Consider the following 27,058-nt stretch of genomic DNA (forward strand, 5'->3'; position numbering starts at 1 on the left):
CATTTATTACCATGGGACATACTGCAAACTCTGTTTCCTGCTTGCCGTCTTAAAATTTAAGTTCAAAGACAGCTAGGATTTATTTGGTTTACTTGTACATTATAGTGATCAGACAAAGCCAGAACTATTGTAGGTCCTCAAAAATATTGGATGGGCCCGGGTACTCGGGTCCCCACCACGATTCCAGCCTAACACAGCCAAGCTTTCCACCATTTTTTTTAGGGGATTCCCCTGAACAAAATGGAGGAAACAAAGCATTATCCAAGAAAAGATGGAAAATGGAGTAGATCAATCAACCACCTCAGCTAAGATGCTTCCAGCGGAAAACTGGACAAGGGGAAACTCTAAGATGGACTATGTCAATCAGTAGACTCTGCACCAGCCTCATCATACCTGGACTGTTGCTGATGATATGTTGGAGCTTCTAATTGATCGAGGTGACGCCCTGCTGGCTCTGCCTTCAAACCTGAGAGGACCTCCCTAAGAGGCCATTGAACTTGAACTGGACAAGTGGGATGCTGGACTCTGTATGGTGTGAACTTTTAATTAGGGAATCTCAACGGAACTTGAGCTGTGGTTATGCATCAAGGTGAAGGAATTCACCATGGGGGAAGGGTTTGGGGTGAAGGGGGTGGGGGGAATCCCAGTACCTATGAAATTGTGTCATGTAATACAATGTAATTAATGAATAAATGAATATATATAAAAAAAATATAAAATATTGGATAAATACTTGAAAAATATTTAGTGTGTCTTTTATAATAGAAATAGCAATGTTTGCATGCTATGTATGCCATTATATAACTTAATTCTCATAAAACTCCAAGGTTAGGGGCCCGGTGGCGTGGCCTAGTGGCTAAAGTCCTCGCCTTGAACGTGCCAGGATCCCATATGGGCGCCAGTTCTAATCCCGGCAGCTCCACTTCCCATCCAGCTCCCTGCTTGTGGCCTGGGAAAGCAGTCGGGGACGGCCCAAAGCCTTGGGACCCTGCACCCACGTGAGAGACCCGGAAGAGGTTCCTGGTTCCTGGCTTCGGATTGGCGCAGCACCAACCCTTGTGCTCACTTGGGGAGTGAATCATCGGACAGAAGATCTTCCTCTGTCTGTCCTCTCTGTATATCTGACTTTGTAATAAAAATAAATAAATCTTAAAAAAAAACCACTCCATAGCTAGATAACAAAATTCCAAGTGCAGAAGCAAAGAGGTCCAATACAAGTGTAACTAAAAACTAGCATGTTTCGAAGAGGCCATGATATCCTAATGCAAAATAGTCAACAAAACCATGGGGGTGGTTTTTTCATTTTGAAAATGGGAACAGTTGTGCTTGACCAAAAATTCAAGCTGCACAACCTCCGAATTCTGAGCTACTCTGTCCTGGTCTGTCCTGGCCAACTCAATCCCAGGAATGATATTTTCTCAATTCAGTGCAGGTTGAAGCTGTCCATAAAAGCGTTTGCAACCTGAGAATCAATGTATTCCTGGCATCTGGAAGCAGAAGCGTTCAGTAATACTTTCACAAAAGGAATTTTCTCTAAGTTTTGTGTTACTTTGGTGTTTAAATATTTTATTTTCTTTTTAATATTGTTTACATAATTGAGAGGCATGCGTGCCCATGTGGGGCAGATCAGGTATGGAAGAAAGTGGGTGGGACACATGCTTCAATTTCTTTTTCTCCTGTGTCCACAGGGGCCTGCTCCCTGCTGTGCAACTACACTAGCACCCATGGACAGGGGTCAGTCATTTCCTCACCCCTTAGAGACCATGATGTGGAGAAGAGTATTGCAAGAATGTTACTTGAGTGGTTTTATTTTTTTAAAAGATTTATTTATTTTGATTAGAAAGGAGATTTACAGAGAGAAGGAGAGACAGAGAAAGATCCTCTGTCCACTGGTGCACTCCCCAAATGGCTGCAACAGCTGTAGCTGAGCCAACCTGAAGCCAGGAGCCGGGAACCTCCTCCAGGTCTCCCACGCAGGTGTAGGGTCCCAAGGCTTTGGGCCGTCCTTGACTGCTTTCCCAGGTCACAAGCAAGGAACTGGATGGGAATTGAGGCAGCTGGCATATGAACTGGCATCTATATGGGATACTGGAGCTTGCAAGGCGAGGACTTTAGCCACTAGGCTACCACCCCAGGCCCTTGAGTGGTTTGGAAAGTTCTAACAAGTTGTTGGTTTCATTGCTCCAGGGTTGAAAAAGTCTTTCCAAGGTCTTTTGGTTGACCAAATCAACCTTAGTACATCCACAGACCTGGGTGCTACAAAGGTTGACCAGGATAATTGTCTAACCTGTTCTGCTTTCCATCCTCTGACAGGGTAGCTGATGTCCTCTGCTGGCCTGCATGAGCCGGTTGTCATGTCCCCTGTGTGCATCTAGGCCTGCAGTCCACTGCACAGGCATCAGCATCTGAGGACGCCCAGTCCCAATACATGCAATCCAAGGTCAGGCCACACATCCTGTGATTCTTCCCTGTGGTCAGAGACTGAGTCCAGCAGGGCCACATGGGGAATCCCCCAAGAAACCTTGCCTGGGGTGACCTTAGACTTGACTCTTGTGTATCAGCCAGTGCAGTCTGTTACCTGCATCAGTCAATGAACATTGTAATGGATGCAGCTACTTGATCAATTGCACTCCAGCCCCATACCTCACATGAACCAACAGATGCGCCCAGCCAGCTCACCACATACCTGGTCCTCACACAATTCAGTAAGTGTTGTGGCCTAGTCAACACACAAGAGTCCCAGCCCTGGTTTTATTGTGTGCCAGCTTCTGCTGCAGCCTATGCCATCCTAAGCCATATCCCATCCAGTTCTCATGCACACCTATAGGTGCTGCAGCTTGGTTCAACCTGCTCTGCCATCACCTTATCCAGCCTGGCAGGAGGTACAGCCTAGCAAGGGAGTGTCCACAGATCCCCCACCAGGCGTGCTCCCAGTCATGGATCTTATGTCTGCCAAAGGATATTGCAGTCAAGCCTTACATGACTTGCACCCAGTTGTGGCACTCGCCAGCTGGCCTGCAACCAATCTGGCTTTTATGTGTACCAGTAGGTGTGGCAGCCTAGCCCCGGCTGACCTGCCCCCAGTTCCAGTTCTCACACTCACCTGTGGAAACAGCAGTCCAGCAGGGGAGCCTCAGAGTTTGTCCTACTAAGCCATTCCTAGCCCTGTGCCTTGCCCGTGACAGCAGGTTCTGCAGCTCAGTCTGAAATGGCTCACACCCAGTCTCAGCATTCAGCAACAGATGCTGCAGTCTGGCTCAGCTCAGGCTGACCCAAGTCCAGCTCTTGCCAGCAGATGCAGCAGCCTAGTCCAGCCTGGCCCACCCCCAGTCCTCATGTAAACTGGCAAGTATTGCGAATCCAACCCTGCCTGACTTGCACTTTCTCCTGGATCTCACTTATGCTGGTGCGTGCTGTGGACCAATCCTGAGTGGTCAGACCCAGCTCACATGTATGCTGATGGATACAGTAGCCTAGCCTGAAATGGCCAGCCCCCAGCCCTGGTTCTCACATTCACCATTGGAAGCTTTGGCCTTGTATGGGAGTTCCCCAAGTTCCCCTGAGGCCCGCTCCCAGTAACAGATCCTGCATGTGCCAGTGGGTGCTGCTGTCCCGAATGACATGCCTGGCCCCTAGTCCTAGCACTAACTGGCAGCTACTGCAGCCTGGCCCAACTAGTCCATACCCATTCTGGTTCTCACCAATGGATGCTATAGCCTATCCCAATCTAGCCTAGCCCCAGATCTGGCTTGCATGTGACTCAGCAGGTACTGCAATCCAAACCTGCCCTATTCCACACCCATTCTAGCTCTCAGGAGCACCAGCCTTTGTTGGAGCTCCAGCCCATACACATGCTGATGGTGCTGCAGCCTAGCCCAGATTGGTCTGCCCACAGCTTTGGCTCTCACACTCACCAGTGGGAACTGCAGCCTAGCAGATGAGTCCCCAGAGTTTCCCAACCTGGTCTGAGCCAGCCCTAGGGCTGGTGCATGCTAGGGGGTGCTTTGACTCAGCCTGGTATGACTCTCTGCAACCTCAGCTCTCACTGGCGGGGTTGCAGCCTAGCCCATTCAGGCACAGCCCACACCACCTTGCCCTGGGTCTTGTGCACACCAGCAGGTGCCATAGCATGGCCCAGCCTGGCCTGACCCCAGACCCAGTCCACAGAAATGCTGAAGAGTCCTGCAGCCTTGCCTTGCCTGGCCCATCTCCAACTCTGGATGTTGTGCTCTCCAATGGGAGCTGAGGCCTACCCGAGGAGTTCCCTAAGTTCTCCTACCAGGCCTACTCACAACCCTGCCCCGGGTTGCACATGTGCCATTGGGTGTAGTAGTCCTGCTTGGCATGGTCTACCCTCAGGCTTGGCCCTTGCATGCGCCAGCAGGGCGCTGTAGCATGGTCCTGGTCAACCTCCTCCCAGCCCCAGCACCCTCAGGTGGATCAGGTGGTTCCTGTCAGGTGTGTTCTGTAGTCCAACCTAATTTGACCCATCACCAGCCCCTGCCCTCTGCATAAACCAGCTACAGTTCCACACAGGCGAGCCCATGATTCCTCTATAGATTCTTCCCCCCGAACCGGTTCTGTTGCATTCTGGTGGGTGCTGTGACTCAGCCTGATATGACCCACCCTCTGTTCCAACACTCACGGGTGGGTGCTGTGGTCTAGCCAAGCTAGACATGCCCACCAGCCCCAGCCTTTGCAAGCACCAGCAGGTGGTAGATGATGCTATTTAGCCTAGCCCAGGTCTCCCACGTGGGCGGGTACCTTGGCATGATTTAGTCATGCCCTCTGGTTTCCCCCTTCTAAGCCACTATCTCATCTTCGTTGCCTACCTGTGAGTACAGTGGCCCAGTCCATGGAATTGCCTAGAAACCATTCCTCTCCTGTCAAATATGCCCTCAGCTGCTCCCACTCCAATATACCTCCAGATCCTTTTCCTAGGCAATCTGCAGCCCTCCTGCCTGGGACTGGGGTGGCATGTCCCAGCCTGGTGTTCCCTGCCTTCCCCACTTTAATAACTAAATAACTAAATAGAATTAACAACTATGCTGGCATAGTGGTAGAGTTAACAAAATCTGGCATTAACTAGGAACAGAATACCTTAGCTACTGGGTGGTTTTCTCCCTGTAGTGTAACATCTGCTTAGGTACAAGGTAAATTAGGCAGTTGCCTACAGCTGGCGTTTGCTTTGTTTTATTCAGTATCTGCATATCCTTGGATAGAATGTTGCTAAGTTTGACTTGAAAAAAAAATAGTGTGACGGAAAATACTTTGGTTTTATATAGGTCTCAGAGATAGACTGACTCTTCATTCCTTCCCTCGTTCACTATGTAACTTTGGGCAAGTCAACACCTCTGTTAAGAGTCTTCCCTTCCTCAGTGTCAAGGCTGCATGAACCAAAAAGTAGCAGAGAAACATTTTCGGAAATGAAAAGAAACAGTTAATTAGCTGAGAAAGTAAAAACTCAATTCTTAGCTCATGTGATGCATCAGAAAATGAGCCCTTGGGCCCAGTACGGTAGCCTAGCAGCTAAAGTCTTCACTTTGCATATGCGGGGATCTCATATGGGCACCAGTTCATGTCCTGGCTGCCCCACTTCCCTTCCAGCTCCCTGCCTGTGGCTTGGGAAAGCAGTAGAGGATGGTCCAAAGCCTTGGGACCCTGAACCTATATGGGAGACCTGGAAGAAGCTTCTGACTTTGCATTGGCTCTGCTCTGTCTATTGTGGCTAACTGGGGGTGAATCAGCAGACAAAAGATTTTTCTGTCTCTCCTTCTCTATAAATCTGACTTTCCAATAAAATAATAATAACAACAACAACAATAATAATATTAATAATAAAAGCCATGGACCCAGACTCTGTGAGTACCAAAATGGAACAGCCTGAGCAGGGACAAAGCTAAAACCTCAAATTTACTGGCTTAAGGAAAAAAACAGACTTTCAGGTTGGGCTTTCCTCCCTCATTTTGGTCTCACCAGTATGCCTTTAGAATGGCCTGTGAATCATCAGGGGAGTGAAGGAAGAGACCCAGACTAACTTCCCACAATCAAAAGGATCCGAATCCAAGACCAGAGATAAACCTCTCCCACGCCTTCAGAAGTCCAAGTTCCCATTTTCCACTCCTACTGTGTGGGAATAATAAGGAAATCTAGTCACTAAAAGCCAGAACTCTCAAGCCAAAATGTTTGAGCTTCAGCGCTGGTTCTGTGGCTAATAACAAGAACCTGGGTAAGTTATTTTAATCTCTGTGCCTCACAATCACACACTAGGTTCCACACAATCAAGCCATGATCAACCATTCAATGACAAATTCTCATCCAATTATATACATATGCATAGTTCCAACAATGAACACCCACACATATATGTAACCAAATTAGGAGACAGATGGTCATACACAGTGCAACAGCAAGACACACACACACAGGCATACATTTTGTCACAGTACTCATGTAAAATTATACCTGCAGAGACAGATGGTCATTCGATTACATCTGCTGTCACACAAATTCAAAGCTAGTTGTATCCGCAGACACCTGCGGTCAAACAGTCATACACACATTCACACACGACACAGAGTCAGACCTCAGTCTCTCCCAGATCCATATACAGTAACACATAGCCACAACTGCTGAGACAGTCACACATGACCACAGTCCCCTTCCCCCAAGGATGGCCACTGTTATGCAGAAATACATGCACCCCCACACAGGATGACACACAAGATCTACCTTCTGTCCCATCGGCAGCCAGTCACAGCGTTACACACAGTAACCGACTGGCACAGTCCTTCACATTGTCCCTGGTGGTGCCCGCCCAGTCCTCATTCCCTTCCGCGCTGCTTCATTCCCAGCCGGCCCTGACCCCCCACTCTCACCCAGGGTCGGGCCTAACTCACCTCCCGGGACCGCAGGCTCTGAAAACGGGACCAGCGACCGAAACCAGAGACGTCACCTCCCAGAATCCAGCGCGAGGCGAAGCCGGGATGAGGACCATACCGTGCAGGACTTAGCTCGGCAGGATGTGAACCAGTACCTCAGCCTTTTTCTCCGACTCCGCGGACCATGAGTCCCAGAATGCTCTGCGCCGCAGCCTTTATTGCTGAACTACATTTCCCAGAGGGCTCCAAGACCCACCTCCAACATGCGCCTGCGTCCTAGGCGTCTGCGACCAGCGCGAGCTGACCCAGACTGTCGTATGAGACCCTAGGAGTGTGCTGAAGTGAGTGTGGCTTCACAAGTGTGAGTGAGGGGAAAGCGGCGAAACAGCGCGCAGGGCTGACTGCATTCGTAGGTGTGGAGGTTTGGGTGTGATTGTGGCTGGACACTTTTGTGCTTGCACGCACGCATGCGACGTGCGTTACGCTGCTTACATTTTTTTAAGTCTCATCCCGTGATTGTGGATTGTGTGACAGATTTTAAGAACGTCGAGAACATGAGGAGGATTGTGATTGTCAGAGCGACTTTTCAGCTTTGGGGTGGCCTGTTCTGTCACAGGGGGATTACCTGAGGAAGGCTTCAGAGCTGCTTCTGGGCTTCCCTTTAGTCTGAGAAGAAAGTCTTTCTATGTCTTTGTGTAAGTCTGTCTTCTAATCTGTTCTTACATCTCATCCTTTGCCATGGATGGAGTCAGTGTTATTTTTATATCCTGACTGAAAGTTCCAGATAAAGTGAAAGTCTCTCCTACCCCATGAAAGAGCAGAGTGTGATCCCAGTCTGTGTAGCTTGTGGAAGAGGAAGTCGTGTGAGAATCTGTTCTTGGCAGGACTCTGAATCCCCTGCCACCAAGAGCCCTCTAATAACTCAGGCCAGAGATTGCTGGGCAAAAGGAGCCAGTTCCTAAGGCTGGCATGATCACTGCTTACTCTGTGAAACCCAGTATTTCATACTTTGAGGAAAAAAAAGTATTTTTTAAGGCTATACAATCATTTAAGTTTGGTTGTCCTAATATTGCTCTAATGGAACAAGTTAAACATTCTTTGGATGGTCATTATGGCTTACTATTTGACAATTACATTTTAAAAGTTCTTGCCTGGCAGCTATATCCTCACCTTGCAAGCACCAGGATCCCATAGGGGTGCTGGTCCATGTCCCTGCTGATCTGCTTCCCATCCAGCTCCCTGCCTGTGGCCTGGGAAAGCAGTTGAGGACGGCCCAAAGCTTTGGGACCCTGCACCCGCGTGGGAAACCCTGAAGAAGCTCCTGGCTCCCAGCTTCAGATCAGCTCAGCTTCAGCTGTTGCAGCCAGTTGAGGAGTGAACCAATACATAGAAGGTCTTTCTCCTGTCTGTATATCTGCCTTTCCAGTAAAAAGAAAATAAATCTTTTTAAAAAATTTCTTGCCTGGATTGGATTAGCAAGTAGATTAGGAGCTCATTTTTAGATGTTTCACAATGAGCTGCTAGAGTCTTAAAGATACTCCATTCGACTAGCAAGTCTTGTTTTTGAAAAAAACTTTGTTTATGTAAAACTGCATAGATGGAAGATTTCTCATATTCTCTCTCTGTCTCTACCCCAACCCCTCTGATTCTGCCTTTCAAAAAAATTTTTTTAATTTTTTTTAAAAAGGAAACAAAGAAAACAAAGACTTGGGCACTCAAACCCCACGTTAAAAAAAAAAAAAAAAGACTGCCTCTTCATATATCAGCAATTATGTTACCAACTCCAACACTAATTTGACTTCAGTTGTTTCCCACTAAGTTAAGTGACTGCACTGTTAAAATAATGGAAGTATTGTTTGTCAGGGTATAATCTGTAAGTCTCAAGTTCATATTCAGAACCAAAAATCCACACAGAATGAAGTTCAGCTTAAAACAAGCTTTATTGGGAACGCTCCAGGGTGAAGTTCATTGGTCTAACACAGACAGTGGGCCAGGAAAGTCACTGGAGTGATGTGCAAAGTAGTGGCTGTATTGGGCAGGAGTTGAGTGGACTTTGAGAATTGTAATGTAGGGCCCGGAGTGATAGCCTAGTGGCTAAAGACCTTGCCTCACACATCTCAGAATCCTATATGGGCACCGGTTCTAATTCCTGGCAGCCCCACTTCCCATCCAGCTCCCTGCTTGTGGCCTGGGAAAGCAGTTGAGGATGGCCCAAAGCTTTGGGACCCTACACTCGTGCGGGAGACTTGGAAGAGGCTCCAGACTCCTGGCTTAGGATCGGCTCAGCTTCAGCCAGTGCAGCCACTTGGGAATGAATAATTGGATGGAAGCTCCTCCTGTCTTCTCCTCCTCTCTGTATATCTGACTATTCAATAAAAATAAAGCAGGTAGATCAGCAGATGTATTTATTTTTGATTTTTACCCAAAACTTTGAAATTCTTTATTCTTTTTTTTAATATATTTTTTATTTTGAATTCTGAATTATGTGGTACAATTTTGTATAGGCTGGGATTCCCCTACAAACTCCCCCCCGACAGATTTTCCCCATTTTACTAACAGAGTGTAGTCCTTCATAAGGAATAATAATTCTATCAGTGTCTTATTTAAGCGTACCCCGACATTGTTGGCACAGTGTCAGACAGTCCAGCATCCCATTGTCTACACGTCAACAGTTTCATTGGGAATCCATCTTTCGTCTGAAAGCAGGGTTGAGCAGATGTATTTGTGACATGTCAGCATGGCAGGTATTGGCCTTCTGTGCAGACTCAGCCTTTAAATCATTTCTGGGAGGAAGTGTCTGATGTTGCAATGTTAGTATTGAGGTTAGTGAAGCGCCCTTCAGTTGTTTGTGGCCAGAGGGAGGCAGGGGGAGAGAAGGCACCAGGAGTTAGTCTGCTCTTTGATGTTCCAAGGTTGCCAAGTGTTCCTGGCTTGTGATAAGTTTCCTTGTCCTCTGATGCACTTAGCTCCTTCAGGAGTTATTTCTGCTTTGCCTAACATGATCAATAGAACAGAACCACACCGGGAATGTCAAAGGAAATTGACATGTGAAATGCAAATTGATTCCATGATATTGGAAAACTGAAAGAGCATAAAGGAAGAGGTTTTTAATTTATGGAAGCAGCTAATATTCTTAGAGAACAAAGGAGAGATAGAGGGCCGGTGCAGTGGCCTAGTGGCTAAGGTCCTCGCCTTGAACGCACCAGGATCCTACATGAACACCAGATCTAATCCTGGCAGCCTCACTTCTCACTCAGCTCCCTGCTTGTGGCCCTGGAAAGCAGTCGAGGACGGCCCAAAGCCTAGGACCCTGCACTCGTGTGGGAGACCCAGAACAGCTCCTAGCTCCTGGCTTCAGGTCGGCACAGCTCTGGCCATTGTGGTCACTTGGGGGGGTGAGTCATCAGACAGAAGATCTTCCTCTCTGTCTCTCCTCCTCTCTGTATCTGACTTTTCAATAAAAATAAAATCTTTTTTTATTTTTTTATTATTTTGTATTTTGATTATCTTTACATAGTTGATTAGGGTACAAAGGATCAAGTGCTGTAGGAAAGTGGGTAAAACTATTGTTTCCACATTCTCTGTCTTTTTTTTCCTGTATCTGGGGAAGTGGGGAGATAAAGGGAGAAAAAGGGCCACACCTTCAGGTGGGTGGCTTGAGCATTGCCCACCCATTTCCTAACTGGTTAAGAGACCACCAATGGAGAACATCTTACCTGTCGGTTCCCGCCCAACAGGAGGCTCAGGAAAGGCTTAAAGCCCAAGACCCTTCCTCAAACCTTTGGTGTCTCCCCCCTCTCCTTCCGAGAAGCACCCCACCTCCTGACTCTCTCCTGGGAGGTGCTTTCCCTTCTCTCTTCTTTCCCTGCTCACCTGGTCCCTTCGCAAATAAACTTTTTTGACTGCAACTAGTTCCCGGTTTTTTATTTCTATATTAAGGTGAGGAAAGAACCCAGTGGGCTCCTCTGGTAACACACACTCTGTGCATACATAAGGCTCCTGTGTGTGTCTTTACTTTCTCATGAAGGGTAGTTTCTGGCTGAAGCCTTATTCTACAAACATAAGACTTCTCTCCTGTTTGTGTCTGCTTATGTCTGATGAGGTGTGGATGCTGGCAAAAACCACACTCACATTTGTTGCAGACATAAGGCTTCTCCCCAGTGTGCCTTGTGGTATGTAATGAGGTTTAACTTCAGGCTACAGATCTGACCACATTATTTGCACAAGTAAGGTCTGACTTCCAAGTGTGCCTGCTTATGTGTAAAGAGGTCTGACTACCAAGTAAAGGCTTGTCCACAATCCTTGCACATAGAATGTTTCTCCCCTAAGTGTGTCCTCTGGTGTGTGATGAAATTGGATTTCCAGAAAAAGCCACGTTCACATTCCCTGCACACGTAAGGCTTTTCCCCACAGATAATGTACTTGGATATTTATATTATTATTTTTTTGAATGAAAACTGACATACTGCTAAGGCTCTGAGACCTTGGGGTACATGTAAGGTAACTTCCCTGTGTTGTATCTTCTGGAGGTTAATTAGGTTTAACACCTTGGTAAAGCCTGGCCTTGGTCTTCATATTTGATTGATTCAAATTCTGAGACTTATTATGTACTTATCATGTATTACTTTGCTATCTCCAGATCTGCCTTCTATACTGGCCTGGATCCTATATATATCACTGTTTTCTTCCTTGGACTTTACTGGCTGTTCCTCAGGTGAGCCAGAGAATGGTTGTGAAGTGCCACTTTTGCTTACTCTCCCAAACACAGACTGGGAGTTGTCTTTTTTTTTTTTTAAGATTTATTTTATTTTTATTGGAAAGTCAGATATACAGAGAGGAGGAGAAACAGAGAGATCTTCCATCCAATGATTCACTCCCCAAGTGAGCGCAACGGTCGGTGCTGTGCCGATCCGAAGCCAGGAGCCAGGAACTTCTTCCAGGTCTCCCATGTGGGTGCACAGTCCTAGGCTTTGGGACATCCTCAAGTGCTTTCCCAGGCCATAAGCAGGGAGCTGGATGGGAAGTGGAGCTGCCGGGATGAGAACCGGTGCCCATATGGGATCCCGGGGCGTTCAAGGCGAGGACTTTATCCACTAGGCCACACCGCCAGGCCCCTGGAGTTGTCTTTCTATGGAATTGCCATTGTGTTATTCAAGCAGGATTGATCAGAGACTTTTTTCTTCTATTGATGTTTTTGAGCTTTTGGATAACATTTCCCTGGATGGAGATGATTTGCTGCACAAAAACTTGAAAACAGCTGAGATAATTGAACCTCACATGGTCACTGAAGGCTTGGTGACTGGAGAATATCATAAGGTAGGAGGGGCAAGGTTAATCTGTGGCTTTGATCCTGCTGGAAAAAAAGGACATTTTCAGAGGATCCTTTTCAGGATATATGTTTTAAAGATTATGTATTTTTATCGGAAAGGCAGATACACACAGAGAGGAAGATCTTCTGTTCACTGATTCACTCCCCAAGTGGCTACCATGACCAGAGCTGAGCCGTTCCAAAGGCAGGAGACAGGAGCCTCCTCCACGTCTCCCATGCAGGTGCAGGGTCCCAAGGCTTTGGGCCATCCTTGACTGCTTTCCCAGGCCACAAGCAGGGAGCTGGATGGGAAGTGGGGCTGCCGGGATTAGAACCGGTGCCCATATGGGATCCCAAGGCATGTAAGGCAAGACCTCCAGCCACTAGGCCCTCCGCCAGGCCCATTTTCAGGGTATTTTAAGGGCGGGGCTACCAACATTATTTTTCCAAGCTATCTCCCACTCAGACATTTTTCGAAGAATTATTTTTTAAATTTCTCTTTACATTTTCTATTGTAAAAGCTAGCAAATTTCATCTGACAGGCTAAATCCAGCTTGTGACCTCTTTTATATGATGCACCAGATAAAAATGGTTTTTGCCTTTTGAAAAAGTTGAAATAAAAAAGAAAGAAAAGGATGAGACAAAGGGAGTAGAGATACTGACAGAACTGCATGTTGCTTCAAAAGCATCGAGTATTTACCTTTTATAGAAAATGTATGGTGTTGGCATTGTGGCACCTGAGTCACCGGCATCCTATATGAGCACCGGTTTGAGTCTTGGCTGCTTCACTTCCAGTCCAGCTCACTGACATGCCTAGAACAGTGGAAGATGGCCCACATTTCTAGGCCCTGCTGGTAGAATTCCAGGAAACACAAAATTCAAGTCACCTCTCCTTGGTCCACGTATAGATACCTGGTCTTACCTTCCCTTGCACATACTTAAAGATCCTTAAATAAGTTTATTGGCCACTTTAATCTTTCCACAGAGCAGCAGGGTATTGAGGTTCAAAGAAATCTTGCGAGACTCCAAGGCAAGTGAAATTATTTTAATGTCCAGTTGGGCGGCCACCTCTTGCCATGAACAAGAAGTACCTCAAACAAAGTAAGTGTGGGACTTTTATAGCAAGTATCTGTGAAGATCAATAGCTACATGACAGTGGGCAAATACATGATTAGGGGGCTTTTTCGTGATGCGAAGCAGAAAGCAGGCAGTAGAAAGTTACAATGCATAGGCTCGGGATGCTGATCCTATCTCTTCAATGCAGACAAAGGTCAAACAGCATGCCTCCAAGGTAGCGGTGTTTCCTGTAAATTTTAAAATTCCAAGGTCCTTCCTATCTCCTGCCTGCCTCCTGGTGTTTCGGGATGCAGTTTTTTCTCAGGTGCTTCTTTGGAGATTCCAGATTGCAGGAACATAGTCACCTTTACAATTAACCCTTTCAGCGGGGGACTGTGCCCACTGATCCAGTGTCTGACACCCTAAGCCTTGTTTCCTGTTTTCCTCCTACTGCTACTTACCAAGTCTCCCGGGCGCTGCTCAGACTGCCCCGTTTCTCCCGGGAATCCCCCTGAACCACTTCAGGTCACAAGCATAACACAGAGGAGTGTCCTTGCCCTTCATCCATATTCCTGGACAATTAGGCACACATGTCCCATGTCCAATATCTGGTTGTTTTAACTTCTCTGTGTGTTGTTCAAAATTAACTATTTGGTGAATGACCTAGGGGCATATGGAGCAGAAAGGAACATTGAGAGCAGCATAAAACACTCCAGAAGTAAAAATGAACTTTGCCAAATATCAACAGGTCAGCCTCCAGGGCAAAAATAAATAAAGTAACTGATCCATCTTGTTGGTAGCCAAGATGGAATGACAGGTGATTCCTGCCTTTTTTTGGCTTTCAGGAGACCCCTGACCATTGTCCTGTTCTGAGTATTCTCCCTGGAGAAGGGCCACGTCTCAGAAGACAGACCTGAAGCTATGGAGAAAAATAAGAGTGCTGAGACAAAAAAATGCTCTCCCAGGAGCTGAAGCAGCATCCGCACCCTACCCCTACCACAAAGTATCAGGAAAGCCACAGAAATCACCAGGGCAACCCAATTCCTACCCAGATCCCGGGTAAGTGGGGTGGGTTGACTCAACACCCCCAAGCGCAGCACCCCTTCCCCTTTGCAGCCAGGCAGTGAAGCCCTGCATCTTTAGCATAGAAGTGGGACCTTGTCTTAATCCTGTGGGCTCAACTAAGGGGAAACAGCCTGGTGGGGCAGATCGTAGAGTGAACGAATTTAGAGGCAGAGCTCTGCCTCTACGGTCCAAGTCCCCGTAAGCGAATCGGGGACAGAGTCAAGGTGACTGTTGGGCACTACAGAACACGGGGTTCACACAGTGGATCCTGAGGCCAAAGCTCGGGAACATAGGTTAGAAGCATGCGGAAAAACCACGAATAGTGTTAAGTCAAACCTGATGGATACCTCCTGATCCTTAATGCGTCAATGGTGATGCAAACCAGAAGTGACCGCCGAGGACTCTGGGGACTGTAGTTTTGGAGAAAGGTGGAGGCGTTGGGGTGGGCTTCGCTCTAGTGGGGTGTCTGTGACACCCGTCCAACCAACTCTTATAACCAAGGTAGCTAAGATTCCCTTGTTAAAGCCTTGGAGGCCCCAAGGTCCAATGAGATGTGCTCCCAGCGAGAACGTCATAGGATTGCCTAAGGATTCTAGAACGTGTTGTCTCAACTCTGAACTGATGCGTTTCTGAGGCAGGTGACCTTCAGCGGCTCTGGGGACACGCTTACCCACCCAAGTCTCCACCCCTGCGAGCACTATCATTCAGAGAAACCCAGCCACAAGCAGGGAGCTGATAGGAAGTGGGGCCACCGGGATACAAACTGGTGCCCATATGGGATCCTGTCACGTGCAAGGTGAAGACTTCAGCCGTTAGGCTACTGCGCCGAGCCCAAATTTTAAATTTTTTAAAGAGCACCTGGCACCTGGAACCCTGAGGTTCATGTCATTTTACCTATAAAAATAATAACAAAAAATCAACCAGTCATAATGAAGTAATTATGATACTGAATATATCCACAATAGTGGAAACCTTTTATTACTCTGTAATAGGAATAGTGATAAGTACTTTACCTTTATTAAGTTATTGGTTCTTCACAGCAAATGAATACATACAGCATAAATTATAATATTTATATATAAGAAAGCATCAGTAACATATATAAGAACTTGAAATATCTGGAAAGATAAACAACAGTTTCATAGCAATGACTGCCTTCCTAGTGTGGCACTAGAACACAATTTTGCAAGGAAAAACAGGGACAATTCCAACAATTAACATAAACATTTTAAGATTTTTTTTTTTTATTGGAAAGTCAGATATACAGAGAGGAGAAGAGACACAGAGGAAGATCCTCCATCCACTGATTCACTCCCAAGTGGCAGCAATGGCCAGAGCTGAGCTGATCTGAAGCCAGGAGCCAGGAGCCAGGAGCCTCCTCCAGGTCTCACACTCGGCTGCAGTGTCTCAAGGCTTTGGGCCGTCCTTGACTGCTTTCCCAGGCCACAGACAGGGAGCTGGACGGGAAGTGGGGCTGCCAGGAATAGAACCAACGCCCATATGGGATCCCAGCATGTGCAAGGAGAGGACTTCAGCCACCAGGCCACTGCACCAGGCCCTAACATTAAGCATTTTAAAAGTAAGCACTTAAAGGTAAACGTTGGTTCATCAAACTGATGACAGTTTTATAACCATAAAAATACAAAGTCATCAACCATAATGTGAATATTAGTCACTATAAAAAAGTTGTTAAATATGTCATTAAAATAATAAATATCTAAAGTTAATGGGATGGAAATCATGTTTTTGAGATGATAAAAGTGAACATGCAGCTTGTGTAACATAATTACATCTTAAGAAAAAAATCTAGGGGTAGGTGCTGTTGAGTAGTAGGTTAAGCCACCACTTGGGCTGCCTGCATCCCATATTGAAGTATCTATTCGGTTCCCACTACTCTACTCCCAATCCAGCTAATGCACTCTAGAAGGCAGACGGTGATGGCCCAGCTACTTTAGGGCCCCTGTCACCCATCTGTGAGACTGGGATGGAATTCCAAGCTCCTGGCTATTGCTGAATATGTAGGGAGTGAATCAACAGATGGAAACCCTGTCTGGCTTCGCCTTTCAGGTAGATTCAAATAAACATTCTTTTAAAAGTCTGGCAGGATGAGATTTACCAATTGAGAGAACTCAACTATGAGTACAGTTAATGTCATGAAAACTAATTTTGAAGTTTCAGTTTCTGATGTCCTATTTTCTCACTTACAATAAGATGCAAAGTTTTGCAATGAAAAAGATGAACTTAAAAAAGCAAAGCATTAATTCAATAATATACTAGAAGTACTAAAACCTACACAGTTTAAAGACTGTGATATTGGTACAATTTTAAATACATAAAACAGAAAAAACTGCTTCGCCAATATGAAGAATATACAATGTGTTACCAAGTTAGAACCACACAACTGGAAAAGAATTATTGAACAACTGAAACACAAGTTGGGGATGGTGGGGGATGTCAAATGACTGTGAATCCATTATTTATGGATTAAAAGCTTAAATATCAGTATCAATTAAATATCAATAAACCAAAAGTGGTTAAAGAAGATAGCTAGCAAAAATGAAGTTCTATTTAAAATTCTAGGAAGGTGACACAGCTATTTTTAAGTTATTCTTTCGCATGATGTCCCTGATGATATAGGAGATCCGAGCCACTATTAAATGCCTTCCCACATTCCTTCCAGTCTTAGGGCTTCTTACCAGTGTGAATCTTTATGTGTCGAGTCAGATTGGAACATTTATTAAAGGCCTTTCCACATTCATTACATTCATATGGCTTTTCATCTGTATGAATTTTTTGATGCTGAAGGAGTTGTGAATTCTGGGTAAAAGCCTTCCCACATTCAAGACATTCAAAGGGTTTCTCACCAGCATGAATCCTTTGATGTTGACGAAGTTGTGAACTCTGAGTAAAAGCCTTCCCACATTCCTTGCACTCATAGGGTTTCTCACCGGTGTGAATTCTCTGGTGATTCGTAAGTGCTGATCCACTACTAAAAGCTTTGCCACACTGTGTGCACTCATAGGGTTTTTCACCTGTATGAGTTCTCTGATGCTGAACAAGCTTGGAACTCTGGGTAAAGGCTTTGCCACACTGTTTACATTCATACGGTTTCTCACCTGTGTGGATTCTTACGTGTTGAAAAAGTTGTGAGCTCTTGGTGAAGGCTTTTCCACATACTTTACATTCATAGGGTTTTTCTCCAGTGTGAATTCGCTGATGATCAATAAGATTTGAACAATAACTAAAGGCCTTTCCACATTCCTTGCATTCATAGGGTTTCTTACCGGTATGAATTCTTTGATGTTGAGAAAGGTATGAACTACAACTGAAGGCCTTCCCACATTCTTTACATTCAAATGGTTTTTCACCAGTATGAATTTTCAGATGTCGAGTAACATGTGATCCACAACTAAAGAATTTCCCGCATTCCTTACATTCAAAAGATTTTTCACCAATATGAATTCTCTGATGTTGAATAAATTGTGAGCTCTGACTAAAAGCCTTTCCACATTTCTTACATTCATAGGGTTTCTCTCCATTATTAATTATTTGATGTAAAGTAAGGAATGTCTGCTGAAGAAATGTGGGCATATTTTCATGAGTCAATATTTCTTGGCTGAAAGGTCCATTTTGATATCCCAGTTGACTTGCAAAGTGGGTTCCATAGTCTAAAACACCTCTAAAGGTCGAGTACTCCAGGCCAGGCTTTGTTAGTCCTATCATTTCCCTCTGACAAGACTCTATTTCATAAACTTCTTTCTTTAGCGATAACAACTTGCTTTCACACATTGACTCCAGATCTGGAAGAGAATTAAATAGTAAATATTTCTTTTCCGTCCCTGAGAAAAGCTAATCTTTTATAACAGAAATATAAAAAGTAAAGGAAAAATAAGATTTAGTTGGTAAATATACAGTTTTCAAGGGTACTTGTTGAATCTGAGAAGTGCATATAAATGCACAGAAAATAACCAAATATAATATGGGCAACAGAGAGGGATGACAGAAATAAATCACAATCATGATTCTTGGATATTGATGAGGGTCAGAGACATCTGGAAATATTGATGAATATACAATATACAATGTTTGAAACATCTTCCATATTAAAAAGTGACAAGTCACATATATCTAAACATGCTTTTATATGCACATAACAGCATGTATTATACTATAATGAAAAATGGAATTTCTAGCCTTTGTTAAAGGATTTCTGACAGAAATAAGTACAATGAGGATGATTTTGGGGTATTCTTATTCTGAGGTATAATAAAGAATAAATTTGGTCTTTATCTATGGTTCCTAGCACAAACCTTCAGATTTACTGAGTGGTACAGGAGTGTGTATATGCATATATGTGGTTATAAAATATATACATATGTGTTAATATTCTATTAGATAAATAACACAAGCACATAATATAGATATTTTTAATATGTGGTATTAAACACTTGAACATGGATGTCTGGGATACTACTGTTGGGGCAGATAAAATTCTGCACATAACTTTGTAAAAAAATTTTAAGCCCTTTACTAACAGGGTTGCTGTATGTGGTATTTAGCCTATTGGACAGGATACCTTCAACACATTAGTGTGCCTGGGTTCAATTCCTGGCTCAAACCCCTAACTCCACCTTCCTCCCAAAGCACACCCTGGGACATAGTGGTATGACTCTTGATATCAATATGGTAGGTCTAGACTGCAACCTGCCTTCACTCCCACGTCAGCCATTGCTGTTGTGGGCATATAGTAAAGAGGGCCAGATAATGGGGACTTCCTCTCTCTCTAGCAAATATAACTAATATTACAAGTTACAATCAATACTATAAACCTAGCACTTGGACCGATTCTTGGTCTATAGCAGTGCTCAGTGAGAACTCTTCAGTTCTCCTACTTCATCTGAAATCTCTCCTCTCTGACAACTCTTCTTCTCAGTGTAGGTATTTATGCCTCCCATAATGTCTCTTTAAACATGGTGACCTCAATCACTTTATTGGAAGGTCAGATATATAGAGGAGAAGAGAAAGAGAGGAAGATTTTCCCACGTGTCTGCAGGGTCCCAAGGCTTTGGGCCGTCCTTGACTGCTGTCCCAGGCCACAAGCAGGGAGCTGGATGGGAAGTGGGGCTGCCGGGATTAGAACTGGTGCCAATATGATCCCGGCACGTTTAATATGAGCACTTTAGCCGCTAGGCTATGGTGACAGGCCCAGACCTCAATTACTTTTAAGGCTCTAATTACTATGTTAGCATGGCCTAATCTACTTCTACGGTTACCCAGATTTTCCGCTGAACTCCCTGCAGTTTTACTTTATTCTACCTTGTAGGACTTGATATTCATGGACATATTTTAACACCCCTTTTAGTCTCTAAATTCCGAAGCATGACATAAATTATAGCACCTAGGTGACCTCTTTACACAAATGAAGAAAATGCTGGAGAAATAAAAAGTTCCAAAACAAACTTAGAAAATAAGTCACTGACAGGTTGCTAATAATGAAACACTACCAGCACTGGGAAGGTGGCAGCCTGGGATGCTGATTCACACGCATGTATTACACGATGCTATATCCCTTTGAAAGTGGACATTTTCATAAAATGCCTAGACAAGTCTAATGTACAAAGGAAATAAAGCAGGCCTGCTACAGTAGCCTAGCTGCTAAAGTCCTTGCTTGCACATGCCAGGACCCCGTATGGGTGCTGGTTCTAATTCCGGCGGCCCCATTTCCCATCCAGCTCTCTGCCTGTGCCTGGGAAAGCAGTAGAGGACGGGCCAAAGACTTGGAACCCTGTACCCGCGTAGGAGACCCAAAAGAGGCTCTGGCTCCTGGCTTTTGGATCAGCTCGACACTGGCCTTTGTGGACTTCTTTGAGTGTGGGTTTTTTTTTAAGACGTGAAGGATACCTTCTGCCTGAAATTGTTGGCTGGAGGAGAGTGGTGGTGGAATGGTGAAGGAAGGGTTATGTGTAAACTCAAGCCAAAAGGACTTAAATTTTCTCCAGTGGGTCTAGACTAATGAGAACTTGCAAGAAATATCTAAAACGTATTGTTTCCTTACTGAACAGCTGGAGATATTAGCTGCACTGCCAGTTTTGTGAAATCGTTGCTCACTTACCTGAACACAGGCCTCTGGTCAGCTCTTTGCCAATCATCCAGGGTTCTTTCCCTTGTTCCAATAATGAAATCACTTGAGGCTTAGGAATGTAAAGTCCTGCTCATGAGAAAAGAGAGGGGATATGATTATCTCGTGGGTAAATCAGATCCAGGTCAAGAAAAAAATGCCTCTATAGAAACCACTACAGAAAGATGCAGAAAAGGCTGAGCCAGAGCCCACTGGAACTGCCTGTTTCCTTTCTTCATTTTAGCTCAAATAATTTATGTGGCAATAAGGAGTAGAAATTCATCTGGAAACCTGAAAAGAGCTAACGAAGTCACTATGGAAGCACAATCTGTAACCTCTCATTTATTGATATAGATGCTCTTACCCATTGCAACAAGATGGCTATAGTTCTCCAACATCACATCCCTGTACAGGTCCCTCTGAGTGGGGTCCAGGCACTCCCACTCCTCCTGAGAGAAGTCTACAGACACATCACTGAACGTCACTGATCCCTGAAACAAAACATATAGCACCAACTATGTATTTTAAGAAATACTTGAATGCATTTGTTTTGAGATTTTTTAAAAAAAGTTATTTTACATAATATTGTATCAGTCTGAGAAACAATACAAGAGCAATACATTTATTTAAATTATATAAACAAATTCATTACTATGTCCATTGGAAAAAACCTAGGTATAATGACTTACCAAATGCCAAAAAGTACCCCTAGTGCCCAAATTATACTTTCAAATGGCCTTTTTTTTAAAACATTTATTTTATTTTTATTGCAAGGTCAGATATACAGAGAGGAGGAGAGGCAGAGAGGAAGATTTTCCGTCCGATGATTCACTCCCCAAGTGACCACAATGGCCGGAGCTGAGCTGATCTGAAGCCAGGAGGCAGGAATTTCCTCTGGGTCTCCCACGTGGGTTTAGGGTCCCAAAGCTTTGGGTCATCCTTGACTGCTTTCCCAGGCCACAAGCAGGGAGCTGGATGGGAACTGGCACCCATATGGGATTTCGGAGCGTTTAAGGCAAGGACTTTGGCCACTAGGCCACCACACCAGGCCCCAAATTGCCATTTCAAAAAAGATAAATTTAGGGCCAGGTGTCGTGGCTGGTTTGAATATGAAGAATGGTTTGAGTCCCAGCTGCTCCACTTTCCATCCAGATCCCTGCTTGTGATCTGGGAAAGCAGCAAAAGATGCCTCAAATCCATGAGCCCCTGCACCCATGACACAGAAGTTCCTGGCTGTCAGCTTCAAACTGACCCAGCTCTGGCTGTGTGGCCATTTGGGGAGTAAACCAATAGATGAAAGATCTATTTTTTAAAGATTTATTTATTTCCATTACAAAGTCAGATATACAGAGAGGAGGAGAGACAGAGAGGAAGATCTTCCGTTCAATGATTCACTCCCCAAGTGACCGCAACGGCCAGTGCTGTGCCAATCCGGACCCAGGAACAAGGAACTTCTTTCCAGGTTTCCCACACGGGTGCAGGGTCCCAAAGCATTGGGCCATCCTTGACTGCTTTCCCAGGGCACAAGCAGGGAGCTGGATCCTGGCATGTTCAAGGCGAGGACTTTAGCTGCTAGGCCACGCCGCCAGGCCCTAGATGAAAGATCTATATCTCTCTTGCTATCTCTCAATGATTCTGACTTTCCAGTAAAATAAGTAAGTCTTTTTATTTTAAAGGACAATAAGGTAATAGGTTGGTTACATTAAAATCTTTGGCTCCTGATCTCATCATTCTGAAAAGTAAACTCATCACTTTTGGAAGATTCTAGAAAGCCTTTACACTAGTGGCTAAAGTCCTCGCCTTGAACATGCCAGGGTTCCCATATGGGCACAGGTTCATATCCCAGTGGCCCCACTTCCCATCCAGCTCCCTGCTGTGGCCTGGGAAAGCAGTCGAGGTCAGCCCAAAGCCTTGGGACCCTGAACTTGTGTGGGAGACCTGGAGGAAGTTCCTGCTCCTGGCGTCAGATCAGCTCAGCTCTGGCCATTATAGTCACTTGGGGAGTGAATCATCGGATGGAAGATCTTCCTCGCTGTCTCTCTTCTCTGTATATCTGACTCCCCCCCAAACAAAACAAAACAAACAAACAAACAAAAAACAGAAAGAAAGAAACATGGGCCCGGCACGATGGCGTAGTAGTTAAAGTCCGCGCCTTGCAGGCACTGAGATCCCATATGGGTGCCAGTTCTAATCCCAGCACCCTCACTTCCCATCCAGCTCCCTGCTTGTGGCCTTGGGACCCTGCACCCGTGCGGGAGACTCAGATGAATTCCTGGCTCCTGGCTTCGGATCGGCTTAGCTCCAGCAGTTACGGTCACTTTGGGAGTGAATCATTGGACAGAAGATGTTCCTGTCTGTCCTCCTCTCTGTATATCTTACTTTCCAGTAAAAATAAATAAATCTTAAAAAAAAAGAAACTATATATAATGTGCCTCCTGATGATACTCTGTATTGCTAATTTGTGAAATATTTTGACGAAAATTTCAAGTATATTAAAGCATTTATTTAACTACTAATTTTCAAGAAATGAGAACACAAAGATGCAATCAGTAAAATAGAGTGGCAAGTGAACCAATTTATTTTCCTTTTATTTTCCCACCCAAAAAAATTGCACAGAAAAAAGATGGGGAAAGGGTATCTACAATCCTTGCCTTGCATCCACTGTGATTCCATATGGGCACCAGTTCATATTCTGACTGCTGCACTTCCCATCTGGCTCCCTGCTTGTATCCTGGGAAAACAGTGACAGTTGGCCCAAACCCTGGGACCCTGTACCACATGGGAGACCCAGAAAAAGCTCCTGGCTCCTGGCTTTGGATTGGTACTTGGTTAAACCTTCTCCTGCAATGCTGGCATCTCACATGGACACTAGCTTATGTCCCAGCCACTCCATTTCCCATCCAGCTCCCTGCTTATGACCTGAGAAATCAGTAGAGGGTGGCCCAAGGCCTTGGAAACCTGAACCCAAGTAGGAGACCCAGAAGAGGTTCCTGGTTCCTGGCTTCAGCTCAGTTCATCTCCAGCATTGTGGCTACTGGGAGAATAAACAAGCAGATGGAAGAGCTTTCTGTAAATCTGATCTTCCTTTCCAATAAAAATAAATGTTAATGAAATAAAAAGAGGACTATCTTTGCTGGGGAGACTGTGTAGTCTCGGGCCTTCCAGCTTTGACCCAAGGCTTCTGCTGCCACGATGCTCCACCAGATACTTGGCCAGGGCAAGCAGCACCTTAGCTGGATTCCTCTCTTCATATTGATTGGAGCGGGAGGTACTAGGGCTGAACTAGAAGTCATGTACCTAGCATTGTTCAATTCAGATGTTGTCAGTTGGGACAGAAAGAATATCCCAGAACCCTGGAACAAACTGGGTCCCAATAATCAATACAAGTTCTAATCGGTGAATGTGGATTAGAGCAAAATGAAGAACAAATGTCCAGACTTCTAACTGAAAATGTACACTCCAAAAGTGCTAAGAATGAAGGTGTTGCAGAACCATCTGCACAGTTTTCCACTTATCCAGGAAATACTTCTCTAAATGCACGCAGTCAAGTTGATTTAATGGAGCTTATTACATTGATTAGTAAATATGTGAAACTTGAAAAAAAACCAAGAGTCATCAAGTTCTCTGTCAGTAACTGAGCCCATTTCTGAAATCCTCATAAACCATGAGATCTTGCAACAATCTATGATTTGAAACTACCAACATCACTTTCCTGTTTTACCAGAGAATGCTAGTCTGCACGGATAATATTGACTTTTCCATGTTTGTTGCTAGCTTAGCATGACATCAAATCATATTCTAGACAGAACCGGTTGATTGTACAAATCTCTTCTTGTGTCCTTAAAGAAAATACATTTCCTTTTGAACATAGTCCCTGAGAGCAGAATGAGAAAACAAGATGAAGAAAGAGGGCCTCTAAGGATGGTATAGCGCATCTAGCCAGAAACAGGGGCCAGGATCCTATAGGGAACACCTGATAGATTATCAGGATAAGAAAAGCAAATGCTCTCATCTTTTTGTTTTCCCCTAATGAAAAGAATGTCATGTAGGCAAAAAGAAGTAACTCACCCCAGCCATGGTTGTGAGAACTGAAGACGATCACTTCTCCTCAGGGGTACTCTGAAAAAAAGACAGTTGTTCTGATAAGAAGGGGAAAGAAAGAAATCTAGAAAACAGATTGGCTTTAGATCTCTCAGAACGGCCAAAGCTATCTTCATTTCTCTTGCTCTTATGATACAAGTCTAACTAGTGGAGGAAGGAACAAATCCTATTTCTTCACCCATACAAAGCCCAGGCTTTAGCTGGCAGCCAGAGGAAAGCTGGTAGCTGAATCCCAGGGAAAAGGCAGCACGAGATTGACTCAAGTTCACTGCAACCATCCAGGTTTCTGTCTCAACTAAAGGACCCAGGCTAGACCTTGCTCCACCTTAGTGATGCTGTTACTCTGCATACAAGGATGAGCTGCTACAGTCTGCGGGTGCAGATCCCTTCTCTGAGCCCACGAGGATCCAAGCTGGGCGCATTCAAATGGTGACTTTGGCTAGCAACATAGTACACTCGCACCAGAATGACAAAGACTGCCCTAAGGACGACTTTGTGCTTCCCAGTCCCAAGTCAGTCACCTTTCACCACTCTGCATGCAGGCGTGTGTGGACAAGGACACAGGGGTGTGCATGTACACAGTGACTCCTCAATCTATCTTCTAGTTTTCGCTTCAACTTCTTTTATGTTTCTGCCATGCAAAACAGATTACTAGCTTTCCTTTCATATTTCTCAGTTAAGAGCTGTTTCAACCTTATGACTTTTTATTTAAGATTTATTTGTTTTTGTTAGAAAGTCAGATATACAGAGAGGAGGAGAGACAGAGAGGAAGATCTTCTATCCGATGAGTCACTCCCCAAGCGGGGAGCTGCGCCAATCTGAATCCAGGATTCCAGAGCCTCTTGGGTCCCAAGGCTTCGGGCTGTCCTCAACTGCTTTCCCAGGCCACAAGCAGGGAGCTGGATGGGAAGCAGAGCTGTAGGGATTATAACCGGTGCCTATGCGGGATCCCAGTGTGTGCAAGGCGAGGACTTTAGCCACTAGGCTGCTACACCAAGCCTGCCTTTGTTTTTTTGGTTTTTTTCTTTCTAAGATTTATTGTTCCAAATGGCTGCAGTGCTATAGCCAAGCTGATCCAAAGCCAGAAGGTAAGAACTTCTTCCAGGTCTTCCGTGCAGATTCAGGGTCCCAAGGTTTTGGGCCTTCCTCTACTGATTTCCCGGGCCACAGGCAGGGAACTGGATGAAAAGAAGAGCAGCTGGTACACAAACCGGCACCACCACGAGGCCCCAATGCTTGAATGGGGGAGGATTAGTCAACTGAGCCACTGTACCAGGCCCTGTGGTTTTTATTTTTTAACCTTTATTTATTACTTGTTTCACCTTGAAAAATACAGATAGACATAGAGCTTACATGTACTGGTTCCTTCCCTGAAGCACCTGGAATGGCCAGAGTTGGGCAGGTGATGTGGGAGCCAGGAACCCACGCTGGGTCTCATACATGAGTGGCAGGGCCCCCGTTATCTGCTTCCTTCCAGGGAAAACACCAGCAGGGAACAGGGACCCCTACCCAGGCACTCTGAATGGGATGGGGCTGTCCCAAGAAACATTGTGGTGTCTGCACCAAATGCCAGCCCTGTTTTTGTTTTTTTAAAAACTCATATACTATTCTGTGTAAGGGATTGTTGATCACAGAGGATACAACTACATATGATATCTACAATTTTGTTGTGAACCTAAAAATGCTCTACAAATAAAATCTACTCAAAACCAAACAAAATGAAATAAATTCTGTTACTGCCATATGCTATATTTTTGAACCTTAATGACATTAACTAAGTGAAACAAACCAGCCACAAGAGGCAAATATTATAAAATCCCATCTTCAGAATTACCTAAAGTAGTCAAACTCCCAGAATCGGAAAGGAGAGGTGGCTGCCACGGGCTAGGAGGAGGGAGAAATGGGATGTTGTGGTTAAATGATTTTAGAATTAGTTTTCAAAAATGAAACAATTCTATATATGCTGTACAACAGGAATATATTTACACTTCTTGAAATATATATTCAGATTAAGATGAAGTTAGTGGGCCTGGCGCAGTAGCCTAGTGGCTAGAGTCCCCGCCTTTCACGTACTGGGATCCCATATGGGTGCCAGTTCTAATCCTGGAGGCCCCGCTTCCCAGTCAGCTCCCTGCTTGTGGCCTAGGAAGGCAGTCAAGGACAGCCCAAAGCCGTGGGGCCCTGCACCCGTGTGGGAGACCCGGAAGAAGCTCTGGGCTCCTGGCTTCGGATTGGTGAAGCTCTGGCGATTGCGTGAGTGAAGCTCTGGTGATTGCCTGAGTGAATCATCAGACGGAAAATCTTCCTCTCTGTTTCTCCTCCTCTCTGTATATCTGACTTTCCAATAATAGTTGCTACCTTTGCAAGGGGTGGACAGGGAAGGGTGGAGAAGATAGCATAAAAATTAAACTTTAGAATACTAGGAATCTTCTATTTCCTTATTACACTTGTGCTGTAACTAATTTAATATTTCAATAACTTCAAGTTCTTTATTTTTCAGAATGCATTTTATGAAAATAATGATATATC

General features: G+C 44.9%; 2 protein-coding genes across 2 annotated transcripts in view; one reads left to right on the plus strand and one right to left on the minus strand.

Annotated features, from left to right (window-relative positions):
* Positions 1-24,995, minus strand: part of ZNF527 (zinc finger protein 527) — a 38,093-nt gene extending 13,098 nt beyond the window's left edge. The window contains 6 exon segments of the mRNA XM_004595066.3: positions 6,900-7,036; positions 13,265-13,334; positions 16,927-18,110; positions 20,423-20,518; positions 20,793-20,919; positions 24,497-24,995. Of these exon segments, the coding sequence (XP_004595123.2) occupies positions 6,900-7,036; positions 13,265-13,334; positions 16,927-18,110; positions 20,423-20,518; positions 20,793-20,919; positions 24,497-24,505 (1,623 nt within the window). The 5' untranslated portion in view covers positions 24,506-24,995.
* On the plus strand, positions 23,276-23,872 carry LOC101536286 (cytochrome c oxidase subunit NDUFA4-like). The gene is given in 1 exon segment (XM_036492781.2): positions 23,276-23,872. A coding segment is annotated over 1 exon segment (252 nt). The 5' UTR covers positions 23,276-23,620.
* Positions 24,996-27,058: the final 2,063 nt, after the last annotated feature.

This window comes from Ochotona princeps, chromosome 16 (genome assembly GCF_030435755.1).
Source record: "Ochotona princeps isolate mOchPri1 chromosome 16, mOchPri1.hap1, whole genome shotgun sequence".
Classification (NCBI taxonomy): domain Eukaryota; kingdom Metazoa; phylum Chordata; class Mammalia; order Lagomorpha; family Ochotonidae; genus Ochotona; species Ochotona princeps.